Source organism: Coloeus monedula (genome assembly GCF_965178545.1).
Source record: "Coloeus monedula genome assembly, chromosome: 7".
Taxonomy (NCBI): domain Eukaryota; kingdom Metazoa; phylum Chordata; class Aves; order Passeriformes; family Corvidae; genus Coloeus; species Coloeus monedula.
The window spans coordinates 34088307-34101923 of NC_138787.1; the positions used below are offsets into that span (position 1 = coordinate 34088307).

Genomic DNA, 13617 nt, shown 5'->3' on the forward strand with positions numbered 1-13617 from the left:
CTTGGTTTAGCTGGGCTGGGCCCTGGGCTGGGCTGCAGGCACAGCTCTGATTAAGCTGAAATACCTTTATTGCAAGTGCTGGCCTTAAGCTGCCACCTCATTCTTGAAGTCTGGTTGAACAAAAGCAAAAATGTGCTTTCACATTTTGATTAAAAACTCAGGTTCAACTTTTACAAACCTCTAATGACTACTTTCAGTGTAATTAACTGGATTAAATATGACAAATTGCAAATAACTGGTAACTTTAATATTGGAGAACTCTAACAAGAGGTGTTAGTTTTGCTTATAAGATGTGCATAAGAAGGGAGGTGTGTAATGCTGACCTTTCTTTAATTAATTATATATTCTAGAGCATTCCCATTATTTCCCTGCTTATGACTCTCATCTCAGTTTCATTTCATGCTAAATAAACCCTCATATTTACTTTGCAGCTTTGTTGAAGACTCTACCTTAATCTGGGAAGAATTAGTACACATCATGGAATTATGTACATCCCACTTGAGCTCACATGCCAGGGCTCCTGCCTTTATTCTGCAAGGTACTTTAACATGAAGATACTTTAACATGATGTTGCCATGGATGTCTGGCATGAGCACCAACTGGTATTCCTCAAAAAAGGACTGTTAACTGCTTGAACTTTGAATATTACTGTGATGTTAGGATTTCTCTTATTCTGGCATAATGTTCTGTCATTGTTATGTGACATTATACCTACAGAAACTATTAATAAAGGATTTTGCTAGAAGTACTGATTTCTCTTTGCTTTTATAAAGTTTAGACTTAACTCTGAAGTCAGGCTATGGGAATAAAATAAAGTTTGAAAGCTATTTAAGTAACTGTTTAGTACTCTGAGGAAAGTTGGTTTTATATAAAACTTAGAACTTCCTTCTTTCCTGTTTGTAAAACACTGATGTTCATGTTAATGCTGGCACTGAAGTCAGTGTCTTGAACTCTTGAGAGCTCAGCTCTAAACAGTTGTAGGGCTAAGTTTTACTGCCTCTCTTCCTGAAGCCTGGGTGCTCACAAAGGCTAAATGTTTACCCCATTCTGAGAGAAAGAAGCCTTATCAGAAAAAGGACATGCTAAATACTAATACCTGGGGCTTTTTGCTTTGTTTTATTAATACTTAATAATGCTTTTTAGATTTTATTTCACTTCGTGCAGTTAGTAGTAGCTAGTTCTACTCAGTCTAACAATGACTTCTGCAGTGCAGAGGGGCACTGTTCCGTATCACCCAATCACAGCTAGAGCTCACTCAAGTGATCTGAGAAACACTTCAGGTTTTCAATGAGTATCAGCACCCCATGGGGACAGTAAGGAAGACAGAGCCAGACAGGACAAGGGACAATAGGACAACTTCACCTATAAGACAGTCTTCAAACATAAAATCACTTTTACCATGAGGCAGGTTAAAGACTGGAGCATGTTGCCTGGAGTGGCTGTGGAGTCTCCATCCATAGTAATACTCAAAGCCAGTGGTACAATGGCCTGAGCAACCTGCTTCAGTCAGCTCTGCTCTGAGCAGTGGGGCTGGACCAGAGCATCTCCAGAGGCTCTGGTCCAGCCCCAACCTTCTGGGACCTGAAAGTGTCCCTAAAATGCACTGTTCCATTTAAAAGAGGCAGTCCCATGGTTTAGATTCGTTATGTCTTGTAATTATCACCACGGTATCTTGCAGAGATACAGGGCCTCAGGAACACAGGACTGATCTATGCATGTAAAAAATTTATTCACCAGCTAAAAACTGAAGTGCCCATCCAGCTAAATAAAAGAGCCCACCTGACTGAATAAAAGCTTCAGTACATTTTATGTTAGTAGATGGTCTGAGATTCCTGTGGGATCATCACATTCATTACTCATCACTCATCTCCAAGTTGGAGTTACCTGCAGAGCTCTCTGCCCATAGCTTGTTTTCCATAGGATTTTACAGACATTCCAGCTTACCTGGCCTGTTGCATGCCAGTGGTGGTGACTTTATTTTCCCTTTAAGACTCTCCAAATACAACACAACGTGGCCTTGTGCTCCCAGTGAAGGAGTGCCCACTCCAGTGAGCACAGACATTGCAGAACAGGGACTCTTTAATCATTGCTGCCTAATAACAGACTCCTTGTACACAACTGCTCTCCAGTGTTTCTCCTGTCACCTTAAAGTCCAGTTCCTTCTGGTCTGTTTTTTCACAAGGGAAAATCTTTTCCATGGAAAATGTATACTTATATGGCAAGAGTTTTGAAAAATTCACTGTCTTCCTTTCACAAAGGGATGGTCCAGCAACTGCAGAGCAGAAGGCCGTTCGTGTTGATCTCTGCATTGAAGGTTTCACAGATCAGTACATAAAACAAATATCTATGTCTGTGATGAAATTGCAAAATCTAATTGCAAAATTAGCCTTTCATTATTATCATTTGTCCATTCACTACTAATTTTTGGGGTTTTTTGGCAAAGCTGATCAAAAGGAAGGGAGGCTTGAAGGGAAAAGACTGTTGGAATTTATGAATTATAAAACTGAAATATTTTATTATTAAAGAAACCATGACTTACTCTCCTAAATTCCTTGCAAATCTTTGAATAATTTTGCTAATTTGGCTATTTCAGGTGCACCAAAAATGTATTTAAGAAGGGTGATAATTATCTGTTCAAGCCTCTGTCAATCAGGTTGTTCTGTCACCTCCAGACAATGTCATGCGTTTTAAGGAGCCCATGGCTTTGTTTAAAACAAAACAAAAACCACAAAAATCATTGTTATAATGGATGTATGCTAGTGGTTTGGGGTTTTATAGGGAGAACTTCATGTTTCTAATAAGTATTATGTTTCAAATAAATATGTATGTCCTGTATATCCTGGCAGTGATAATAGATTTTTCCACTGCAGAAGACAAGAACTAAGTGAAAGCTCTTCCATTTAGAATACTGTCCTTAACACTTGTCTGACATAGGCCAAACTCAAACAATACTGGAACAGCAAAGTACAGCAAAGAAATTTATCCAACATTATGTTCAAAACTCAATGGTACCATGTTTCTGCATGAAAATTACAGTGAAAGTAAATTATGAGCATAAGGCCTACAAAAAGAGAATCTGTGAGGGCTTTTTTATAGCTTTATAGAGAATAAAGCTCTTTTATATATACTTTTATCTCAAGGCTTTCCTGAAGTGCTGAAAAGCCTATGCATTTACAATAAAGTCATATGTACCATAAGCTAAGCTCCCATGGACCATCTCTAGAATACAGACTACCAGCATTTTTCCTTTCATTCTCCAGTTCAAAGCCTCCATACCTGGTTAAGCAGGCATGCACAAACTCCACTGCAGCACTGGAGAAGTGCTCGGGCAGGGCAGGCATCAGCCCCCTGTGGGCCCCGATGTAGAGCATGGCTGCCACCCTGTCCATGGAAGCCAGTGGTGGTTTGCCTGTTGCCGTCTCAAACACGGTGCAGCCAACACTCCAGATGTCTGATTTCCTGCCATAGCCAGACTCATTTATTACCTCTGGAGCCCTCCAGTAGGGAGTGCCATGCACAGCTCGCTGCGGGTGCCACTGAGGCGCCTGGCACAGCCAAAGTCAATCAGCTTTATCACCCCGTTGGGCATGAGCATCACGTTATTGCCTTTGAGGTCGCTGTGGACCACACAGCTGTCATGTAAATATGCAACCCCTTGTAGAATTTACTTGGTGTATTAACACAGGACAACTTCTGGGAACGGACCGAAGCGATTCAGAATACTGGAAATGGAGCCACCAGGAATAAACTCCATGAAAATGCTTAAAACGTTGTCTTCCAGGCAAGTTCCTACATAAGTTACAATATTGACATGCTTCAATGTCTTCAAAAGATCAACTTCCTCATGGAACTTCTGATACTCCTTTTCTGTAGTGAGTTGATCTGATGTATCCAAAACCACCTGTTTTACAGCTATTAACTGCCCCTGGCTTGTCAGACCACAGTACACCTACAGTGAAACCAGCACTTATTAAGCAGGACACGAGATAAAACTTGAGTATTTACTTATTTTAAATAGTGTCCTTGTGTTTGTATTGTTTCATGTCTCACTGTATAATGCAAAATATTTAACCATTTGTTAAGACAACAGTGATTTTTTAGATAAGGTGTAGCTCAATGACAACCAGCACATCTCTTAACACATTCAGACATTAACTTACGGCGCCATAGGCTCCCTTTCCAAAAACTTCTCCTCTTGTCAGCATAATAGGATCTTTGTTACCTAAACTGCTTCCTGGTAATTTAGTAGATTCATCAAAGTTTAGAAGACCACTTTCATCATTTGAAGCCAAAAAGGCTTTACTGAAACTCTGCTGGAAAAGATGATGGTCAGAGTAGCGAGAAAGTAGAGAGGAAAAGACAAACTTCATTAGGACCTTACATCTTCTCCTCGGTCTCCATTGAGATGCAGTTTCAGAGGAGCTCCGAGGAAATGGTGTTTTGGGGAGAGCAGAGTGGCTGGAACAGAGGACGAGGAGCAGTGTCCTGGAGCAAGCCCTTGTGTCTCAGGGAGCGGGATGGGCTCGCTCCTAACACACCTGGTGACTCGCAGAGCGGGGGATGGAAATGCAGCCCCGGTCCGAAAGAAGCCCTGCCCGGGAATGCGGGCTGGGATTGTGAGCTGGCGGGGGGAGCTCGCTGTTAAAGGCGATCTTTGGGCTGTAAAGGTGCGCCTTTGTCTCTCTGCCGGAGCAGCCGGCCGTAGCGGCCTTTTTGCTGCTGTGTCGTGATTTTCTTAAACTTTGATGAAACTGTCCCTTTTCTTTAACTTTCTTTCAAATTGTAGAGTGAAGCGCGTTTTGGCAGGTGCGCGTGCGCAGATGGGTGGGGGTGCGGCGCTGAGTGCGCATGCGGGGACGCATCACCGGTGATCCCTCCGCGGGCAGGACCGCATCACAAATAGTCCCGGCTGGCGGATCACTCCGCGGGCGGGCCGTATCACCGATAATCCCTCCGCGGGCAGGACCTCATCACAAATAGTCCCTCCTGGCGGATCACTCCGCCCGCGCATGGACCCCTCCGCGGGCGGGCCGCATCACCGCTGATCCGTCTGTTCTGAACGGTATCGTGATGTTGGCTTTTTGCATGTTCCATCATCGTTAGGAATGGATTGTGATGTTGGTTTTTTTTCATGTTCCTTAATGTTAGAAAAGCTTTGCCGAGGTTCTGTAATGTAATGGTGTAGAATGTCTGCAGTTCGGGTGACAGTTTGGGAAGGACGGGGGGTGGTTCTTCACATTCCTGGAAAAGGAGTGGACTAGAACATCTGAGCCTGGTGATACCAAGGTGACTCTTAAGAGGGAACTGGCGGTTAATGCGCTGAGAAAACCCAAATGATCCAAGAGTGCCGCTTCTCTGGAGTAATTTTTCCTGACATGGCTTTGCCTTATAGATTTATATATATATATATATATATTTCCCTGGTCATTGATACAACTGATACAGTAGGTAAAAATGTATAAATATTTTCAAGTATACATCACAACAGTGCATAACCAGAAGATTACAGCATGACATCTTCTTCCATAGACACCAGGACAGAAGGGGCACTTAAAAGAGCAGGATGTAATCATTTTTTTGGTCTCATAGGTACAGTTTGCTAAGCTGAAGTGTGAATAAGGCTATCATCATGCTCTAAGTAACACATGTAACACAGGTCTGATGAAAATAACAGGGCCATGACTTCCCAGGAAGAAGAGACTGCTTCAGAAAGATGGCAATAATTACCCCATCTTGCCGTGGATCTCCCTTGGGAAAGTGATAATGGAGCTGTAATTGGCACCTCTGTCTGCAGAAGCACAAGGGAGTGTATCAATACATAGTGAAAGAAATTTCATTATAGATTTGTAATTTAAATAGACACAGAGCTAACAGGACCAAGGAGAAGCAGTTCTGGTAGAGAAAGACCTTAGTATGTGAGGGCATTTAGCTGACTTGGGGGCCAAAATGTGAGCCTTCTGAGCTCCAAGTTTTGATTAAGCATTAATTAAACAGGGTAAGTCTGATAAACCAATACTTGTAGTTCATACCTATAAAAGTATCTGGTTGCACTCAGAGATTGAAAATAATTGCCCCTTTTAGATAGACAGGGACTAATTGTAGTGTCTTGTCATATCCCCTAGCTGTCCAGATCTCCAGCTCTTGCCTTACCTGAAACCTTTTTATACAAACTCTTCAATTAAAATAGCCTATTCCCTTTATTCACTACAATTTCTCAATTCATATAAGCTTTGACCGCTATTCTTGTCATGCCTTAGTACCTTCTGGCTTGCAGCCTCTAACACAGATATATTCAACAGAACACTGGAAGAATCAGTGGGCAGCTGGCCCAAGGGAAAGAGACTTGATAAATCTCTTTAATAAGCACGTATTTCCCATCTTTCATCCAAACTTGTGTGAAGCACAACTCAAAGGCAAGTTACAAGAAGAAATTACTTTTACCTTCTCTAGAGCACTATTTATTATTGCTCCATCTCCATTCCTCGTATTTTCCATTCTTCACTCTGTGTGTTTTGCATTTTAGGACACGTATGTTTTGGTCCTGAAGAGTCGATGTCTTTTTCTTCAAGCATTAGCAATTCTTTGGCCAGACAACAAAGCAACTCATCAGTCACATCCCTAGTATCTGACCAGGAGAAAATGTTTTGACTTGTCTGGAAACTGGGGCTTTTGGCACTTTTTGTCCAAATCACTAAAGATTGAGTCAATTCATTTACCAAACCACTGTTTAGAGGTGTGTTTGCCCAACTGTGATCTAGTATTTTTATGGGGGATTGGCATTCCAGTCTATCTGAAAAGGGCAATTCACATTTATTGACAGACTTGGAGTCCTGGTCTGATTCCAGGCGTTTGCCACCATCCATATCCCCCCTGCACTGGCACACACAGATGTTCTGTTCTGCTGGTACCAGACTGCCACTTGGAGCAACACATCCTCTGCAGTCTTTATCACTGAACTGAAGGAGATAATGGCTGCAAGGCAGCAGCTCTCTGATGGCTGGATTTATCCTGGTTGTCTAATGACTGCTCTGAAGAAACTTCTTTAATAGTTGATCAGTTTGAACTTTAAAAAATTTCGTTTTGCTTAGTTGTCTGCGAAAGCTCTTCTAAAAATGTGAGCTGATGATCCGTGTCTCCGTGAAACAATGTTGTGCTACTCAAGGCATTTGTTTGAAAATCCAAGCCAGAAGTTGTTACATTATCTCACTCTGTGTTGCTGTCACTCAACTTGGTCCTTCTGTCCATTGTGATTAAGCCTTTCTGCTTTTGTTTAGTGCCAGGTATGGTCTTCTTTGGCTTGGAATGTGTTTTCTTTTGTGTGTTTCTGACTCTGCTGCTCTCTCCCCCTTTACTGCAGGCAGATCTACAGGTGCATCTCCCTGACGGAGCAGAATAAACACCTTTATAAAACCTGCCCTCGTGTTGATCAAGGTCACACATGCGGGAATGGACAGGAGTTCCAAACATTTTGTAAATACCTGGGCCTTGGTCATCTGAATTTATTATTTTGAACATGTCAGTGTATTTCAGATCTACAAAATCTGAAGCAGAGGGTGCACGTGGCAGACAAAGTGGAGTAACATGTTTCTTTAAGACAGCTGAATTTTTGCAACTGCAGGAGCAACTTTGCTTTTTAATTTTCTGAGCACTCTGAGCAACATGGCCTTTGTCTCCTTGAGTGGTTTTTTTATGACACTTCATGGAAGTCTCAGCTTTCACTTTTGTCCGTTCCAAAGATGGAAAAATCTGACTCTTGGCATTATATTTTGTGGTAGCCTCATCAGAAGCAATTAAGTCTTCAGATACTTTAACCTTGTTATTAATTTTAGATTTTGATGAATATTTATTCCTATTCATCTTTATTTTATTTTTGTCATTTTCTTTGTGAGCAAGAACATTGAGGCTCTGAGTAATATGAGGAGGCAGGGTACAGACACCACCCTTTTTTGTGGCAGGTTGTTCAGCAGTGTGTGGTTCCCTGGCTGGCTCTTGTTCAGAAACTGTAACATGAACAACAGCTACAAGCTTGTTTTGGTCTTCTGAAGTTGCTTCTGACATTGCTTCTTTTTCTTTTTCAGATTCAGAGATACAGACTTGATTTTCTGACTGTTTTCCAGAGGGATCTTTAACTTCTACTCTGGGAATTACTGAATTATCTTCTAAGCCTTGGTATGATTGTAAAGCACAAAGTTGGCACTCTCAGCATCTTCATGTGGTTTATAATCCAGTATCCTCTCTGTAGCATTTCCTTTTTCCAGACCAGTGCTACAGCAATTCTCTGCTCTGTTTTGTTTTTTGCCAGCTCTTGAGGCATCGCTGTTGCTTGACACTGTAAATGTTGTCTGAGCTGTAAATATGCCACAGTTCACCAGCGCATTCCTTGAGCTCAGCTGGGGATGACTCTCATCACAGAACCTGGCTTGGGTCAGAAGATCGATGTTCTCACAAACCACTGACCACCAGAATTTCACCAGGTCCTTATTCTCAGTGTGGATTGCTACATCAGCTTCCCTCTATTTTAAATGGCTTTGGATTTCTTCCTTGTTCTTGTTGGGGTACTTACCACAGTTGCTCATGCTAAAGTAGTACAGGTCTTTCACTGGCATGAGTGTATCAGAAATTGTGGCCATGATCAATTTTGATGACTTTTCACCGTGCCTTTTTAATAGGTTGTCTAACTGATACTGATAAAATTTAGTAACTGGTTTTACAGGCTGAGGAATAGAGTTCATAATATTTAAAATATTTCTGATGTTGCTGCTTTCATTGACAATATCATCTTCTAGAGGAGCAAGATGAATTGTTCTTACAGGCTGACATGTCAGTGGTGGCAAATGAAACTGTAATTTCCATAAAAAAACAATAATGTGCTACACCACAGATACAGGTAAAATCGAATCAATAAGAACCAAGTAGACTAAGAAAAAAAAATAGAAAACTATTATTCTTTTATATATTCCTATATTAAATCTATTATGAAGTGTAATGTCAAACTCCTGAGAAAACACATGATTTTTCTCACAGTAATTACATTAATTTTCTCACATCCAGAACTATTTCTAAGTATTTTGTAGTACAGAAAGTGGGGCCTTTTGCTTTAAGGCACAAGTCATTCTCCATGATTTAAAACCAGTTTTGTCCACATATACAAATCCTCTTGTCAGTTATTAACTCTGTCTTATGGCACTTCACATGTTTGCTACAGGAATTCAAAGTCAGTGCCTTCATGTGCTGGAGATTCTCATTCACAATGCACGCTCTCCCTGAACAATAGCACCACTCTAATGCTGGCATTTAAAGTCTTTTTATGTAACCCTCAATGTGTGCTGACACCATTAATTATATTCCCAATGGAACTAGAACTCATGTAAGCAATTTTTCAAAAGGAAAACTAGACCATTATAACAAAATGCCACTGCATCCCTGGAGAAAACAATTCTAACAAATTATTTATAGACTTTAGGATACATTATATTAAATCTAAACATATAGATCTATAAACCATGCTAAATGACCACAGATTTAGCTCAGTTTTAGGTACATTGGAAGACAGCACAGTCTGCACTCGAGTTTCAGTGAAGTGAAATGGATAAAACCAAAGGCAGCTGACACAGAAATCTGTTGGGTCAGGGATGTGTTTTATTATTCCTCCCTTCTTCCTTCTCTTCCCATCACATTAGTTGAAAGGTACCACGTCCATATGAAGAAGTACAGATCAGAGAAAACTGAATACTTTGTTTTGACTATTCAGATGAACAGTGAGAATAATTTTCTGACAAAAGTATTTCTGTTCTTTATTTTACAGGAAATGAATATTTTTATGCAAATGAATGCAATAGAAATAGAAATGCAATAGAAATAATCACACAGTCTGAGTGCTCATTTGCATGTCTATATTCAACATCAGTTTGCAACCTGCAGGAAATTTTTGTTTGCATTCCAAGGGCAAATCGAGGTTTGAACATGCCAGGAAAAGCAATGTGTTGGTTTAAAATTCACAGTTCTGAAGGCTTTGTCTAGCCTCCATGGCATTAATATGAATGCTCAGTTTATCCCAAAGGATACACCTCCAGAAACCACCAGAGCCCAAGACATGAAAATGAAGCTGTATAAAAACCACACTGAGGTCAGCTAAATTATTTTTCTTAAATATTTTCCTCCATTTGAAATGTTTTTTTTCCATAACCCTTTTTGTAATCCTTTGTCAGAACTCTTGCTCCTACTTCTGTACTTCATTTTTTTCCTGTGAACAGTTGTATTCTGTGATGCGGTCACTAAAGTTTACATCTGATTCAATGAGTTGAGTCTTTTGTACAAAATGCTATTAATTAAAATACATAAAGGCCAAATTCTCTTTTTTCTAAATACAGTATATTTGAAATGCTGTGAAGCATTGAGATGTAAAATTGTGAGCTTGTTTCAAAGTACAAAAGTTTGGTCTAATCCTATTTACACTTTACACAAAATCTCGTGTCAAATATGTTTAATCCTAAGAGATTATTTTTTATTTGATAACACAGTAAATTTCATCAATCATCTAATATCAAAACTATTTTAGAATTCAGCTTCAATTTTAAATTACCATTTAAAAGAAGTGTTGGGGTTTTTGGCAAAACTAGACATCTAATTTGTTTAACATATAGGATGCACATTTTAATTAATTTATATATTTCTATTTTAAAGGGTTTTATACATTTTTGAACTTTTCTCTCCAAAAATCCCTGATGTAACATCTTAGTGGCAAATTGTAGATATACATCTGAAGATTTGCTGACACACAAATAAATGTAAAATATGAAATAAATGTAAAAATACTTCACATTCTTTAAAAAAACCCACCTGAGACTAAGCAAACTACCTCCACCACTTCTGTATTTCTATTTTTAAGATTTTGAAAGGATATAATACTTTTGTCAGTGATCATTTTATACATAATGTCCTCTTACCTCAGATCTCTTGTTCCTGGTTTTTAGCATTGTTACATTTAACCCTTAAAAATCAAAACAAATGAAATATTAATTTGATGTTCTTAAACAGACTACAATTCACATTTATAAATTAATTTCAAATTGTAGTGTTCAGGGGATCGAGGATCTGTCTGTGGTTGCATGACTGTACTATAGATCTGCAGAGCAGAAAAAAGTTGTAGGTTGAAATTTAATTATGATACTGAACTTCACGATTCCATTTTCTATAGAAAATTATAAAATACTGTCATTGTAAAATATTTTGACACTGATAATCTAAAGAAATACTTTTCAATTGTAGATGTTTGCTAACTACAGTATTGCCAGTATGAGGGAGAAAGTGCAAGAGATGTCATCACTCCAGGAACAGAGAATTACACTCCACATTTGTGGGCTCAGTTTCATAACACAGAGTACCAGGAATGGTTTGTCATTGCTTCTCTTTATCTCTTTCATTCTGCCAACACACATACAAACATATAATTAAAAAAGAGGATTGACATGGCTGAAGTCTCTGTGAAAAAGGCAAAAGACATAAAGGCAACTTTAAAGGAAAAGGACTTCTAAGACTTTGCCCTCTAACATGATAACCAATATATAACTTCATATAAAATTTGTGACTTTTAAATTTAAACTTACTTTGTGCTTTTATTATCTGGAAGGTATCTAACTCCATAAATGATGTTGAAATGTTAGACTCTGGGCATGAGGTCTGTAGCAGAAAGCTGAAGTCAAAGACACATCCCATGTTCTCTTTCTTTGAGAAGAAAGGTAAAGAAGTGTGATGTCTCCTGGGTAATGCTATCTGATTTTTACTTGGAAAACATGCCACTTGTTGGTCTGGCCATGCCCTGGATGTTGATGCTATTTGGCTAAAAGGCAAAACAAGAAAACCCAAAATAGAGAGCAAAAATAACTGGAAGGAGCCAGTGCAAACAATCATATGACTGGTGAATAATGTGACCAAGAGGTTTGTAAGATCCCAGAATGCCAAAGTATCTTTCCTTTATTTATCTGTGAAGTTGTGACTCCCTCACCCTCCCTGGAAATATCTGACTTCAATGCAGAGATTGACTACACGTGAGAACAAATGACAAAAAACGTTAACCAAGCAACAACAGGAATGGGAAAACAAATCGTTCACCTTCCCCTTTTTGACAAGAATTGATTGCTTCCAGTGTGTAGCTTTATGAATCATCAGGAGAGTGTGTCAGAAGAATTCTGAAGATCCGATGTGCCTTTGCTACTTACAGAATAAGCTATGGCCTGCCTGAAAAAACAGAGGCTGTGTGGACAAGCCTCAGATTTCTGCCACCTGTTTTCTGAAGAATGAGAAACATGGAAAAGATAAATACTGTGACAGAAAAGAGGTACAAAAGTACAGTCTAAGTCAATCTTAAAGGTGTATGCAAGATAATTGTCTGGGTTTAATAAGTCAAATAACCATATACCATATTTTTTTTATTGTACCAAATAATTTATTCACCTAATGAAGTATCCTGCCGCCAGCAGTGGCCAATAATTGACATTGGGAAGAGATAAACACTGCACAACACATAGAGCTGTATGTATTGTCTAGAACATATTGTCTAAGGAAATATTTTTCTTATTCAGACCACTACCTTCTTTGTTCCCATTTGTGCATATCCAAGTGCAAATTAAATACTGATACTTCTTACCTGGTTTTTCCTAGAGCTTTGTCTGACTGATGAATTTCTCCCATTATATTGTCTGCATTCTGAAAAGCAACAACACTTCCACAACCTGCAGCAATACATCAATATTTGCATAAAAGCAGTTTAATTCAGTGACCAGGAACACATTGCAAATGCAGTTATTTTGCGGCATTAAAATATTATTATAAAGAAGTACCGGGAATAACTATCAGGAAAAGAAACACGAGCAAGTTACACTTGACTAATTTTTAAAATTTCTTGAATTCTTTTTATTTCTTTGGTAAGTTTATTAATTCAATGCACTATAAAAACAAAGAATATCTAAAAACAAATCTCAGGGGAAGAGAAATAGAAGACAAATATTGACAGAAGCACTACAGAAGTAGAGCATTTAAAAATGTGAAACCAAAACAAATCTCAGGCCTTTACAAAGGTGGAAAGTAACTCTGAATTCGATTTCGTATTTTGTTATGGTTGCTAGGTTTTGACAAATAGCCAGATTTCAAGTTGTTACTGTAGTTTTTCCAGCTTCAGATCTGCATTTTACACTTTAAACACATAAGTTTTGGGTTAGACTGCCTTTTTTGTTTCTCCTCTTATTTTGTTGGTTGTCAGACATACTGTCCTTAAAAGTATTAAGGCCCAGAAACCTGAAAAGAATATTTTGTTAGTTGATTTCCAATTCATGTATACAACACATTAATTTATAGTTCATTATTTAAGACACAAAAGTAAGACAAAAACATTTTTGAAGTACTTAAAATTATTAAAAGTACTGTGATTTAGTATCTAATGTCCTTTCCTGTGAATGCACAGAACCAAAGAGTTCAGAACGTTTTTAGAGCTAAAACCACAACATATGCTATGTTGAATTTGACTTGAAAGGGTTTTACTCTTAATTAGAAGATTTAAACGTATCTTTCCCATGACTAATCAGCAATAACTATGGGAAAGGAGCTGGCTGTCACCCTCCT

General features: G+C 38.8%; 1 protein-coding gene across 1 annotated transcript; it reads right to left on the reverse strand.

The window, feature by feature from the left end:
- Positions 1-2236: 2236 nt before the first annotated feature.
- Positions 2237-13262, reverse strand: MAP3K19 (mitogen-activated protein kinase kinase kinase 19; the record flags this gene model as incomplete). The annotated part of the gene is given in 18 exon segments (XM_082284829.1): positions 2237-2303; positions 3277-3520; positions 3523-3664; positions 3668-3676; positions 3680-3949; positions 4161-4310; positions 6442-6494; positions 6497-6977; positions 6979-7053; positions 7057-7065; positions 7069-7203; positions 7207-8174; positions 8177-8513; positions 8517-8840; positions 10947-10990; positions 11607-11839; positions 12647-12731; positions 13223-13262. Coding segments are annotated over 18 exon segments (3666 nt in total).
- Between the last annotated feature and the right edge of the window lie 355 nt (positions 13263-13617).